Source organism: Capricornis sumatraensis, chromosome 7, assembly GCF_032405125.1.
Source record: "Capricornis sumatraensis isolate serow.1 chromosome 7, serow.2, whole genome shotgun sequence".
Taxonomy (NCBI): Eukaryota; Metazoa; Chordata; class Mammalia; order Artiodactyla; family Bovidae; genus Capricornis; species Capricornis sumatraensis.
The window spans coordinates 37,287,582-37,302,546 of record NC_091075.1 but is presented as its reverse complement, the minus strand read 5'-3'; the positions used below and the strand labels follow the sequence as shown (position 1 = coordinate 37,302,546).

Here is a 14,965-nt window from a genome sequence, read left to right as displayed (position 1 = left end):
GAGTCTCATTTTACCAGTCAGTCATGTAGAAATTAAAATACACATCTACCTTTTACCAAAAAGGATATCATTTTTATAATCAACAGTGCCTTAAGAACTCTTTTCTAGACTTTATAATCTTAAACAAGTGTTAAATTTAAAAATTTTCAGGGATATTTATAATAGATTCAAGAGGTGTCTGCACAAATATTAAGTGCCAATAAAATAAGGTACTTTTATAAATATTTGGGATATATAACATTTTTTAAAATTCCTATTTTTTGGAGCTTACACTCTGTCAGGGATAGAGAAAGATAAGTAAAAATGTAAATTATATAGTCTGGTAAAAGGTGATAAACATTATGCATAAAAGAAAAAGTAGAGAAAGGTAGAAAATCAGAGTACTCTGGGATGTGCTGCGTGTGTATAGGGAGCCAAGGGTAGTGTTAGTAAATAAAATCATGGGATAGGGTTCAATATCTGGAAAAATAGTGAACCCTGAAGGCAATGGGAATAATATAAAGAAAACTTTGTAATTTTGTTGTAACACAAGTTGACAGTGGAAGATGTACGTATAGAGTACTGTGGTATTTTGTTGTTATGTTTTATGTTTAAAAGTTTTTTCCATGTGTTTCTGAACACCATGTTGATATAGCTGTTTTGAACATGAAAGAAGAGAGACATGTCACAGCATATGCTAAGCACTAAATGAGGGTTATAGGAGTTTATTATCATAAGAGTTTAGTGTCTTATTAAGAACTGGATGTTTGGGCAAATCTCATGAAAGAAGTAATTTTGGGCTGAGCATTCATTAAATCAACCATTTATACGCTGTGTGGAGTATTATATGTTTAAATTCATTCTGTTAGTAACAATGAAAGATTTTTGAGCAAGAGTGTAAGATAATCAATAACCTCAGATATGCAGATGACACCACCCTTATGGCAGAAAGTGAAAAGGAACTAAAGAGCCTCTTGATGAAAGTGAAAGAGGAGAGTGAAAAAGACCCCTTAAAATTCAGCATTCAAAAAATGAAGATCATGGCATCGGGTTACATCACTTCATGGCAAATAGATGGGGAAACAATGGAAACATTGTCAGACTGTTTTATTGAGCTCCAAAATCACTGCAGATGGTGACAGCAGCCATGAAATTAAAAGACACTTGCTCCTTGGAAGAAAAGCTATGGTCAACCCAGACATATTAAAAAGCAGAGACATTACTTTGCTGACAAAGGTCCATCTACTCAAAGCTATGGTTTTTCCAGTAGTCATGTTTAGATGTGAGAGTTGGACCATAAAGAAACCTGAGTGCCGAAGGATTGATGCTTTTGAATGGTGGTGTTGGAAAAGACTCTTTTGAGAGTCCCTTGGACTGCAAGGAGATCCAACCAGTCCATCCTAAAGGAAATCAGCCCTGAATATTCATTAGAAGGACTGATGTTGAAGGTGAAACTCCAATACTTTGGCCACCTGATGCAAAGAACAGGTGGAAAAGACCCTTTTAATTGGAAAAGACTCTAATGGTGGGAAAGATTGAAGGTAGGGGGAAAAGGGGATGACAGAGGATGAGATAGTTGAATGGCATCACCAGCTCAATTGATGTTTGAGCAAGCTTCAGGAGTTAGCGATTGACAGGGAAGTCTGAAATGCTGCAGTCCCTGGGGTCACAAAGAGTTGGACATGACTGAGCAACTGAACTGATGATAGCATAATCATGTGTTTGCATTATTAAGATTTATTCTAAGTTCTTCCACAGATCAGTCACAAAATTACAACTATCCTGACTGGAATATATTAAGACCTCAATAGGTGATAGAGAAAGGAACAAAATGAAAACTGGGACCATTAGTTAAATGTGAATATATATTTAACAGAAAATAGCCAATTGAAAACACAAAAACTTAGAATAAAAATAACACCAACATTTAAATAAAGCATCAGTGATAAGAAGTCAGTCATTCCATTAATGGAAAGAGAAAGGTTGAGAAGGAAGCACAGATGCACAGGGGAAGAGAAGTTTAGTCTGTGATACATTAGTTTAAAGCTCTCTGTCGTTGTGTGTGTGTGTGAGCTTCTGCATGCCCAATCGCTCAGTCATGTCTGATTCTTTGTGACCCCATGGACTGCCCCTTGCTAGGCTCTTCTGTCCATGAAATTTTCCAGGAAAGAATACTGGAGTTGGTTGCCACACCCTCCTCCAAGGGATCTTCCCAAATGGGTTGGGAAGATCACCTGCATTGGTAGGTGGATTCTTTACCACTAAGCCACCTCTATCCCTATGGAAATGTCCAAAAGTCAATGAGTAATGTAGGTCTGGAACCAGAAAAGGGTTTGTAGATACAAATTGGAAATTATTGCACTGAGATGATAGTTGAGGGCACAGAAGTAAATTAGGTAGCTAGAGAAAAAGTAGAGAACTGAAGATAGAACCATGGGAGAGAGAAAAAGGAGCAATCAGAACCAGGCAAGTACATGAGCCTCTGAATCAAAGTCTTTAAGAAAAAAGAAAAGATTTTTTAAAAAGACATAATGATGTAGAAGGAGGACCTGTGCAAACAAAATAATAGAAATAAAAACGTTGGAGAGATGTCTGTTTATTGTTGATATAATTTACATGGAGTTAAATTCACTTGTGTTTTTTTTTCTTTAATTCACTATTTTTGACATGCAGTCTGTGAATTCTGACAGATGGGTAGTCATGTAATCACCGCAAAAGTCAAGATGGAGAACAGTTCCATCACACCCTCAAGTTCTCTTATGTACCTTTTTAATCAAATCTACCTCTACTCCCAGTCACTGTCAACAGTGATATGTTTTCTCCCCTTACCTTTTTATCTTTTGCAGAGTATCTTTTACATTAAATCATGTAAAACATTATACAAATCCACCAGTATCTGTTCTAGATACTATGTCCACCACAACATTATAACTTTTCTTTATCTTTCATGCCGTGTAGGCTTTTGAGCCTGGCTTCTTTCACCTGGTAAATTTGAGATCCTTTGTTGCATGTGTTCCTTTTTATCACCGAATAGTGGTCCATTGTATGGATGGACTTACAGTCTGTTTACCCGTTTAGCAATTGAAGGATGTTTTGGCTGTTTACAGTTTGAGGTGATTATGAATAAAGCTGCTGTAAATATTCAGGTTTACATTCATACATACAGGTTTTTGTGCATACATAGTTTTCATTTCTCCTGAGTTATGCAGCAGTAGCATAACTTAGTTATAAAATAAATATAGTTTTAACTTTGTAAGAACTGGTCAACCACTCGCCATTTCCATTAGAAATGTATGAGAATCCTAATTGCTCCATGATCTTGTCAGCACTTGGCATTGCCAATATTGTTTATTTTACTATTTTAATAGATTATTATTGTATTTAATTGTGATATTATTTTGCATTTTCTTAATGACTAACATTGTTGAACATATTTCAGCAACTTTGCCATTTTTAATATTCTTTTGATTGAAGATTATAACTCTAAAGAAAAAGGCAAAAACAGATGATAATGTTGAGTAAAAAATATTTTGTTTTCTGAATGGTGACTTAGGATAAATATAAATGACAAGTGTTAGAGTAAATCATGTGAGACAGGGCTAATCTATTTGGTAAAGATTGCTGATATGATTAAAAGAGCTTTAAATTATATTTGAAGTGTTGAGAAAATGATCCCACAAACAAGATCAATAACCACAGATGTGAATTTAAAAGAACAGAATAAAAACTAATAATTGAAGGAAAAGTAGTAAAGATGGTTGAAAACAATGTTTCCATCCATCTCTAACTAATGAACAGAGTATGAGTGCCTGTTCATAACTAATGAACAGGCAATGAATCTGAAAAAGTAATATAAACAACTGCTCACATTTCTAGAAGTTGTTGGAAAGGGACAGATGAGGTGTTTTTAGAGCAATGAAAGGATACGACTTATTTGATAGATATGGTTTTGATAAATGATGAAACAGAATAGCACTGAAATTAATATATACATTAGTATGAGGGTGAAAACATGTTAGCATTGGCATCAGGATGAAAGATAAAGAAAAGTTATAATGTTGTGTAGACAAAGTCTCTAGAGCATATACTGGTGGATTCATATAGTGCTTCCCTCTGTGTATGACAAAAGTTGCCCAGAGGCACTGAGAGGTCCTCTCACAAGTCTGTTAGAAACTCCATTCTGACCTCAGCAGGGATCAGAGTTATTGGTCCTGCACAATGTTACTGTGTAAATGATGAAATAAAAAAATAAAATCCTGATGCTAATCTAGAACTAGGCATTAAAAATAAAAATAATTTAAATAAGTAATAAATAAAAATATTATATAAAACATGTATGGTGCTAGGTGTACTATAAACAAAAACAGAAGTAGAAGACATCAGTATGAAGTGTCCCTTCATTATTCATCAAATGCCTATTGAATAAGTGCTGAATGAGCACTGAGAAAAATTAAGTGGATAGAGGGGTAAATTAAACACAACCTCTCTTCTCATGGAGTTCAGACATTAAACAAGCAATTAAAATAAAGAATGGTAAATATTGGCAAAGACGGAGGGCTTTGAAAATGTAAGGAGTTCTTCAAGCAGTTCAAATTTAACAAGAGTCTTTATAAAATGTGGAAGTAGGATTAATACGGAAGTATAATTTGAGCACATATCAGGGTTCAGAAAGCAAAGATCAGAACAAATTGAGACTTGTGAAACATTCCAATACAGTGGTAAAGGAATTTTAGTTCTGTTCAGAGCAGGGAAATGAATATTAACAGATTAGTCACATTATTTGCACAAAATGAGAGACTATTGAGTTGGCCAAACTTAATTGTACTGCTCTTCATCAAAGAAAATAAATGGACTAGAAGGAGTTTGAAGTTCTACCCAAGATAGAAGTTGTGGAAAGTTTGCTTGAAATAATTCCATGTCTCTAGAAAAACATGCCAATGACATCATAGGATCAAACTCTACCTGATCTTTGAGAAAAAGTGAAAGAAATAGAGTATTAGATAAAGGGTGAGATCATCTACTCAAACTTCCATCGCTTTGTTTATTCGTCTTTAAAAAGACAGTTCAGTACTTCTATATGTCAAGCACTGTGCTGGTCAGTAGTGACACAAAGTTTAAGAAGTGGGAACCCTGAGCCCTGTCCTCACAAAAGCTCACACTCTAATTGAAAGTAGGCACAAATGTGCAATCATATGATGACTCAGTGGGTAAAGAATTCACCTGCAACGCAGAAGACACAGGAGACATGAATTCGATCTCTGGGTGGGGAAGGTCCCCTGGAGAAGGAAATGGCATCCCATTCCAGTCTTCTTGCCTGGGAAATCCCATGGACAGAGGAGCCTGGTGGGCCACAATCCTGGGGTCACAAATAGCTGGACACGATTGAGTGACTAAGCACGCACACAGGCCTGATAAATTCAACAGGAGCTTCAGAGCATCAAACAATTAAGAGAATATATGTAATTCTATGGACAGGAAAGATCTAAAAAAAAAAGAAAATGATGTTTTATTTAGAGTCTGATTTTTATTAATTCAAGGACAAATTGCCCATTGAACACAAATATGTACAGGAACTTATAAAGGTATCTAACCATTTAAAAAATATTTTAGTAATAAAGTAAAAAAAATACAAATCAGATGATATACAAAAGTAGATTTGTAGCTGACTGTATAATGAAATAGAAATAGCTTCAACTGACAAATCAGTGCCAACCCATCTTTAGTTGTTTGTTACAAGGTTCTGTACTTAACAAGTATCCATTAAATATTTTTCCAAAATGAGAATATAGCCAATATCTTATCATAACTTTAAATGGAGTATAGTTTATTAAAATATTGAATCATTATGCTGTACACCTGAAACTAATAACATAACACTGTAAATCAACCGGACTTAAAAAATTTTTTTTCATTCTAATTACACAGGCATACAGTTTGGTCACATTTTATGTGAATTTGAATTATTTAAATATGAAGTATAATGTATTTAAAATATTTATAGATCTCACTCGAGATAGATGTTAAAGCAAATAACCTTAAATTTTAAAATCATCAATGACCATGTTTTGAAGTGAATGAATTGTAAACAGTTTACACTATTTCCACAAGGTGGAGCCATAGTGGTAACTGTATCCAGTAATGTATTCTTCCAACCTTTTCTTTCCACATTATGTATTATGTTTATAACCATATTTATTGTTTATGACCATATTTATAAATTGAGGCTTTCTAAATAACTGAAATTATTCTATATCTAATAAGTGAACTGAAACACTGTCTTCAGCAAATTGAGTATGTTGGGGATTTATCCCACTCTTTTTCTGCTGTCTAATATTCCGACTAAGGTCCGTCTAGTCAAGGCTATGGTTTTTCCTGTGGTCATGTATAGATGTGAGAGTTGGACTGTGAAGAAGGCTGAGCGCCGAAGAATTGATGCTTTTGAACTGTGGTGTTGGAGAAGACTCTTGAGAGTCCCTTGGACTGCAAGGAGATCCAGCCAGTCCATTCTGAAGGAGATCAGCCCTGGCATTTCTTTGGAAGGAATGATGCTAAAGCTGAAGCTCCAGTACTTTGGCCACCTCATGAGAAGAGTTGACTCATTGGAAAAGACTCTGATGCTGGGAGGGATTGGGGGCAGGAGAAGGGGACGACCGAGGGAGATGGCTGGATGGCATCACTGACTCGATGGACGTGAGTCTGAGTGAACTCCGGGAGATGGTGATGGACAGGGAGGCCTGGCGGGCTGCGATTCATGGGGTCGCAAAGAGTCGGACTCGACTGAGCGACTGAACTGAACTGAATATTCCTTGCTGAAAAGAGAGTGGTAGTAATGGTGTTAGTCTCTTAGTCCTGTCTGACTCTTTGTGACTTACGGACTGTAGCTCAACCAGGCTCCTCTGTCCACGGGATTCTCCAGGCAAGAATACCGGAGTGGGCTGCCATTCCCTTCTTCAGGGAATCTTTCCGACCCATAGATAGAACCCAGATCTCCTCCATTGCATGCAGATTCTTTACTGTCTGAGATACAGGGAAGCTCTGCTGAAAAGATACTATAATTCATTTAACAAGTCCCTTCATCAGTGGTCATTTAGGGGTCCTATTAGTCTTCACTAGTGCAAATGATATCATGAAGAAATTTCTTGAACATTATCTTTGTGCAAGTGTGTCTGGAATATATATTCTGCTGGGAGAAATTTCTTGCTCAAAGCAAACGAACATTTTTAATTCTGTCAAATTGTCCTATTCAAAGGTTCCAACAATATACAGTCTAACCAACATTATATGAGAATGCTTATTTTTCTGCATGACTGTTTTGTTTTTAAATGTTGCCACCTGATATAAAACGTTGTTGATGGTAATTTGTTATTCCTTAATTAGTAATGAGGTTGAATAAGTTTTAAACTATAGTTGTTCACTGACTTCCCAGCTCGTATTACTTGCTCATTTGCCACAATTTTTACAGGGTTACACTGTTTTTTGTGGGGATTAGTCAGAACTTTTTATTTATTATAGATATTAGTCATTAGATTGTTGTGTCTGTAGAAAAAATTTTTCTCTTCACCTAGCACTTTGAAATTTCATAATGTGTGGCTTTCATTGCAAATGAGTTTTGAGTCTAGGTGGTCAAACATCAGGATTTTTCTCTTATTTTGTGTTGAAAGAGCTTTCTAAAATTTTAAAGCTCAACAAAGATATTCTGTTTATTTGATTATAATGTAATCATTTTTCACATTTAGTATTTTTATGCACATGGAATTTATATTTTTATGAAAATACAGTTAGTTTAGCACCATTTATTGAACAGACTTTGTTTTCCTTCTGTGATTTGAAATATTACCCTCATCATGCACTGGTTTCAATTGTATGTGATTGTGTGTCCAGATAGCCTATTAGTTCTACAGTTGAAAAAAATCTTAATATTTAACACAAATAAATGCAGTGGATCACAGAATTATTCTCACTTCCAAGAAGCAGGAAAGGGCTTCAGAAGCAGCAGCTCAGAGAGTTCAGATATTTCGTGAAATCCCATGACTGCATTGGTGGGTGATCTGGGTCTGGGAATGCATTTTTCCTATTTCTGACTCAGTGTTTTTCCCATTCTGCTGCAAACTCTAATTTGACATCAACAGAAAAACAGGTCACTTTTACCCTCTTTTGTCTTGATTCTTTTTCAGTAACAGAGGAGTATTCATACTGTAGTAGATCCCCGTGCCAGAATGGGGGTACGTGTATAAATGCAAGAACTAGCTTTATCTGTGCTTGCCGACATCCTTTTACTGGTGACAACTGTACTGTCAAGGTGGCAGGAGAAAATGCTTTAGCTCCAGGTAAGAAAGTGCTTGTGTCCTTGGATTTGCTCAATGTCCTAAACAAAAATATTTTTTGAAATGTTTACAAATGAATGTTTAGACCTGCTTAATCTGGACTCACTTGAGGATTAATTCCTTTTACGTCTGAAATTCACTGAATAACATACATGATTTTGTCAGGTAAACTAATTCATATGCACTAGTTGAAATTTTCAATGTTGGTTTAATAGAAGCAGTTTATTAAAAATCCCCCAACTTGTTTTTTTTAGTGCATCTTAAAATATATATTGCATAAGAAAATATAAATTATACTTTCTTAAAAGAAAATATATATTATATATATGCCATATAATATATATGTATACATAGTGTATATACATACATATATATATATATATAAACTTTTTCTCCTCAAACAAGAATACATCTTTGATTCATATCAAACCTGATCCCTTGAATAAAGCTTTAATAAGTGTATAGCAGTGTCTTCTATGAAGGTCATGATACCGTTCTGACTGGCTGAGGGCTGTTAGACTATGCTAAAATGTAGTGAGTAGAGCAAGATGCCTTTTTGTCCATTTACTTACATAAGTATTGGTTGCTATAGATTTACTTCCAGAGTGTATCATTTTTTATTTTCACACAGAAAAATGTGTGCAGTTCTTAATATATATTCTCTTTAAAATGATGGCAAAAATATGTTTCAAATCAGGCTTTTCTTAATAATATGCTGCATAATAAAGAGTGAATTTTTTAGTCTGCTCTTAAATCTCAGCCTTTGTAAGTACATTTGGCATTAATTACATAGAAGATTGCTTTTGTCTACCTCTGTATAGTGCATATTATTTCTTTGGGTTTCCGTTTTAGCCTCCAGAAACTGTTTGACTACGTGCAGAAAAAATTGTTTCTACATCATGTCAGCTTTAATTCATGCAAGAGGCTTTAAAACATTCTGGCATACCATAATAATCATAAAATGCTTTGAATCCCTTCATCTCTGGAGAGATCAAAGACACACAAATTAATCTTTGAGGCATTTTTGTGAATGATATATTGAGTGTTACTGTCATTCTACCATGATCTAAGTGGAGAAACTGAGTCTCAGAGAGACTAAGCAATTTTGGGTAGTTCAGGCAGGAAAAGAGGCAGACATCCAGACACACATGCCCTTGTTAAGTCCAATGCGTAACCATTTTACTTCTACTAACCCTTTTAATAACTGAGATAAAGAATAAAGATATAAACAAGATCAAAACATGAAAATCAACTCTTTCCATTTTTTTCCACTAACAGATTTTTCAAAAGGAACTTACAGATATGCACCGATGGTGGCATTTTTTGCATCTCATACTTACGGAATGACTACACCTGGTCCTATCTTATTTAATAACTTGGATGTCAACTATGGAGCCTCATATACGCCAAGAACTGGAAAATTCAGAATCCCCTATCTTGGGGTGTATGTTTTTAAGTATACCATTGAGTCAGTTAGTGCTCATATCTCTGGATTTTTAGTGGTTGATGGAGTAGACAAGCTTACATTTGAGTCTGAAAATGGAAACAGTGAAACACACTGTGATAGGGTTTTGACTGGGGATGCCTTATTAGAATTAAATTATGGGCAGGAAGTGTGGTTGCGCCTTGTAAAAGGAACAATTCCAGCCAAATTCCCCCCTGCCACTACATTTAGTGGTTACTTATTATACCGTACATAAATTAGCATGAAAGACAGACTGTCACCTTTACTGAGAAGCAGCCAGGGTTTTTATTTATCTTTGCATGCACATCTGCTCTGCTTTTGGTTTTTCAACATGAATGAAAACAAACCTCTTTATAAAATCTAAGTAAGGCTCCAAGTTTGTTTATTTCACAAAATTATTTAATTATCTTTTAGACAACCCATATATGAAGGAATTTTTGCTCCTAAAGAGGTTTAGTAGCATAGAAAACAAAATTAGTTTTTAGCATAACCATTCCTATTTTTGTTCTTTCATGTTAAGGCACTGCAATATAAAGGAATATTATAAAAGGACAATCAGTCAATATTGCCAGTCACAGTAATCTTTTCAACAAAACATTTAACTTTTGTGATTCCTTGTGTACATAAATATATAACATATGTTTCTTAAAATCACAAGTTCAAAGTACTCAAAGACCAAGAAGTCTTCCTTTAACTTTGATTTCAGTTTTTTCTGTTGGCTTAAAATTTTACATATTGAAATTTTCACTTGTAATGAAACATTTTAAACTTGAATTAGAAATTTGAAATATGTTTTACTATTGTTTCCTTCCTCAACTGTATTCAATATCCTGTGAAAAGCCATAAAGGAAAAGAATATGAAAAACAATATATATGTGTGTAACTCAATCAATTGCTATACACCACAAACTAACACAGCATTGTAAGCCAACTATACATCAATAAAATTTTTCTAAAAGATTATTTTTTCCTTCCTATAATTAGAGAATAAAGAAATAGTTAACACACAAACATTTACACCCAAGTCTAAAGACACAGAAGTGGATATTTTATCTTTCTTTCATCATACAATAACCATGTGTGTGCTCGGTCACACTCAACTCTTCGTGACTTCATGGACTGCAGCCCAGCAGACTCCTGTATCCATGGGATTTCCCAGGCAAGAATACTGGAGCAGGGTTGCCACTTCCATCTCCAACGGATCTTTCTCACCCAGAGATCGAACCGGGGCTCCTGAACCATCAGGCAGATTCTTTACCACTGAGCCACCAAGGAAGCCCATACAATATATACAGGGGAAAAATAAAAAACACGTTTCTATAATGAGTATCCTATGGCAACACATGCAGACCTGATTGTATTTTTATAACACGTGCATATATTCCATGGTGATATTATGATGTATGGATTTATGGTATGCTTCCTGTGCACTGGTTCTCTTCTATGCAGCTAATACGTAACATCTCATTGATTCCTTACAACATTTTTAAAAGGTGGGTATTAACCAAGTTCCACAGCTAGGAAGGACTAAGGTAGGATTTAGAACCTTCTTCTCTAGCACCCACTTGCATCCTTTCTCTATCTTACCTCCTACAGATGTACCATAATTGATTTAACAATCCCTTTGAAGTTCATTTGCATTATCTCCAATGCTTCATTATAACAATATTATTGTAGTGAACACTCTTAAACATACATTCCTTATATATTTAAAAAGATATTTCTGAAGAAGAAATTCCTGTAAGACATTCTAAGAAAGAAGTAAAAGTTTTTGGTATGGAAAACATTCCTCATCAATTAATTTATTTAATGCTTATTATAATCCTATGAATAATGTACTAACCTTATGAGATATGTATCATGTATTATTCTCTTTACACTGGTGAGAAACAGAGGCACATAAGTGGATAAGTTTCACAGTAGTTCAGGAAATTGTGAGAATTTCCAGAACAAAAGATAAGCGTATATTTCTACTTTGTTAAAAGTTCTATCAAAAGGCCCTTGAGAAGATTGTTATCCAGTTTACTCATGTTAAGGAGTACTCATTGCCCCCAAGAAAGACATACTAATCAAAACTTACAGTGTTTAAAACTGCTGCCAATCTTAAAAGTGAAAATATTATTTCCTCAGAGAAGAAACAATTTTTTTTTCCAATTTTCTAAAACTTGAATGCACATGTCCAAGCAAAGAGGTGTATACAGATGTTGACAGTTACTTTGTATGTAATAGCCAAAAACTAGGTTTTACCCACATGTTAGGCAACAGATGAATATTTAAGCAAACTCAGAGATATCCACACAGCAGAGGACTGCCAGTCAATATAAAGGAAGGAACACACAACACATACTATAAGCCAATCTGTAAAGATTTCAAGCTGCAGCCTAATGAAACTTGGACAGCCCTGCAGGTAAGTGTGAAGTGTGTATTGCCCAGCAGAATGGGTCATGTTGAGCCAAAATTGCTGTGCCCTCACAGCCCAGCCTCAGTACACCAGGAAGAGTGGAAGCCAGTTGCTGACAAACGAAGGCCGAATGACTGACGGTTTCTCCTCTTATGTGTAAATGTGTTATTTTCAAAAGTGTTCGGAGAATTTTGATAATTTCTTTAGTCCATGCCTAAAATAACATCACAATCTGAAATGTTTATTACTTCAAATACTAGATTAAACAGAATTTTTGTTTTCCAATTATACTTTTCAACAGATACCAGTGATTTCAATGCACTGCCTTTTCTGTAATAGCAAGAACAGTAGGAAGTGAGTCATTTGACAGTATTTGTCATTGCCAAGCACAAGTTAATTTTTGATTTTGTAATTAGATAATTTAGAACATTTAGCATTTAATAATGCTTTAGTGTTTGGGTTTTAATTACCAATTTTATCCTATATTTTTACGCATATTTGTAGAAATGCACAATTAAATGACAAATTGCCAACAATTACCGAAAGGCATTGTGGCCACTAAGTCTCTGTGAACTTCTTTGTGTATCTTTTTAAAAGCCATACAATATTATTCAGGACAGCTTAGCAACATATTTGTAACTGTCATGATCAAATTTTTCCATATATTAAAAAAGAACACTGGGATTTTCTTGATTTTCCTTATGCACACTGTAGACTTTAATGGATATTATTTTTCAGATTGAATTCCAGAGCTATTCTCTCTCACCAGACCTTCCTGCCTAGCAAACTCTCAAAGTATACTCAGACCCTAATTAGTGATGACAATTTCATACCCATTCATTCATCAATTATTTAATAAATAGCCACTTTGTGACAGACAGGATAAATCATATAATAAAGTAAGGTAAAAATAAATATCAAGTAAATCAGTACAGACAGATACTGCATTTGAAGTACATTGTTCAGAGTCATGCTGAGATTTACTCTCACCAAAATCATGAATAGCTCCATAAGAATGGAAAATGTATCTTTAATAACAAATTCTGCCAACAAAAGTCTGTCTAGTCAAAGCTATGGTTTTTCAGTAGTCATGTATGGATGTGAGAGTTGGACTATAAAGAAAGCTGAGCATTGAAGAATTGATACTTTTGAAGTGGGGTGTTGGAGAAGACTCCTTGAGGATCCCTTGGACTGCAAGAAAATCAATTTAGTCAATCCTGAAGGAAACCAGTCCTGAATATTCATTGGAAGGACTGATGCTGAAGCTGAAATTCCAATACTTTGGCCACCTGATGTGAAGAACTAACTCATTGGAAAAGCCCCTGATGCTGGGAAAGATTGAAGGCAGGAGGAGAAGGGGACGACAGAGGATGAGACGGTTGGATGGCATCACTGACTCAATGGACATGAGGTTGAGCAAGTTCTAGGAGTTGGTGATGGCAACTTTGTGAGCCCATAGGGTCACAAAGAGTCAGACACAACTGAGAGACTGAACTGAACTGAATAACCAACCTCCCTCTATTTTCTACAGCTCTGACAAACTTCCATTACTTGTTTTTGGCTCACTCCAGGAATAAAGAAACTTCATATTCAAAGCCAAGTGAGCCTAAATTGTTCTCTCTTACTACCTTACCAAACTGCTCATTTTGGAGAATGGGCTAGGATCATTAAGGCCCTGTGCTCAGTCTCTTAGTTGTATCCAACTCTTTGTGACCCCACGCTGACTCTTTGTGACTGTAGCCCGCCAGGCTCCTCTGTTCATGGGAATACTGGAGTGGGTTGCCATTTCCCTCTCCATTGGGGCATCAAGAAATGCTAAAAATAAGCCAAACTGATTTTCACTTGACAAATTAATGCTCTTAAAGGGATTTTTTTTTTTAATGTTGTTCATCTGTTTCAAAATATAAACTCACTGAATTGAATGAACTTCTAATTGGTAGAAGTTCAGTTATATATAAACATTATTTATATATAGATATTTACATTACACATACATTTGGTCACATGTAAATTCAGGTTTTCATTTAATATATGTCTAAATACTTCTAAATACTTTTCTATCTCTATATATGCATTATTTGTATTATATATATAAAATTTAAGATTTTTATCATGAACTTTTCATCCAAGTCTGAAGGAAATGGGTTGACAACTTGGCACTTTTTTTTTTATAACTGCTACAGTTTATTACTGTCAATTTTTTCACATTAGAAACTAGTTGAGTAATAATCTTTGCTTTCAAGGGCAATTTTTAAATGCAATGAAACACTCCTTTCTCAAAATTGTTTGCCTATCCTCTATCTTTGCAAGCACGTGTGGGACACTTCAGAGCAGAAATGATAGCCCACTCTTCCTAGATTGCACATTTACTCTGGTTGATCTTCCCTGTTAGAGGCAGAGATGTTTGCTGCCCCAGTGGTTTCAAACCCAGTGCTTCATCAGTGAGCCAAGAAGTGTTATAATCTGTGAGATCAGTGAGAATCTTCAGTCAGCTATATTCGGTTTGTGCTTGGGAAAAAAACAATAACGTAGTGTTCATTTCTCTGGGCTGACATGCTAATTAAACAATCCCAAACTCTGGAAATGTCCAAATTTAGGATTTTTTAATTATTTTTATTCATGGGTTTCTTCATGAAATATCAAAACCCAGATTTTGGTCAAAACATTTCCCAGAAAACAAGGGTCAGATGTAGTAATATTTATAATATTTTAAAATGTTATTTGCATATTTTAAAAATATCAGTCTATAGCAGATTTTGGTTTATAACATGATTTCCTATTCAGTTCAGTTCAGTT

The 14,965-nt window shown here is 35.0% G+C and overlaps 1 protein-coding gene across 1 annotated transcript in view; it reads left to right on the top strand.

The window, feature by feature from the left end:
• MMRN1 (multimerin 1) overlaps positions 1-10,089 on the top strand; it is an 85,251-nt gene extending 75,162 nt beyond the window's left edge. Inside the window, exons 7-8 of the mRNA XM_068975586.1 lie at positions 8,160-8,306; positions 9,582-10,089. Of these exons, the coding sequence (XP_068831687.1) occupies positions 8,160-8,306; positions 9,582-10,003 (569 nt within the window). The 3' untranslated portion in view covers positions 10,004-10,089. The remainder of the gene's footprint in view (positions 1-8,159; positions 8,307-9,581) is intronic.
• The last annotated feature ends 4,876 nt before the right edge of the window (positions 10,090-14,965 follow it).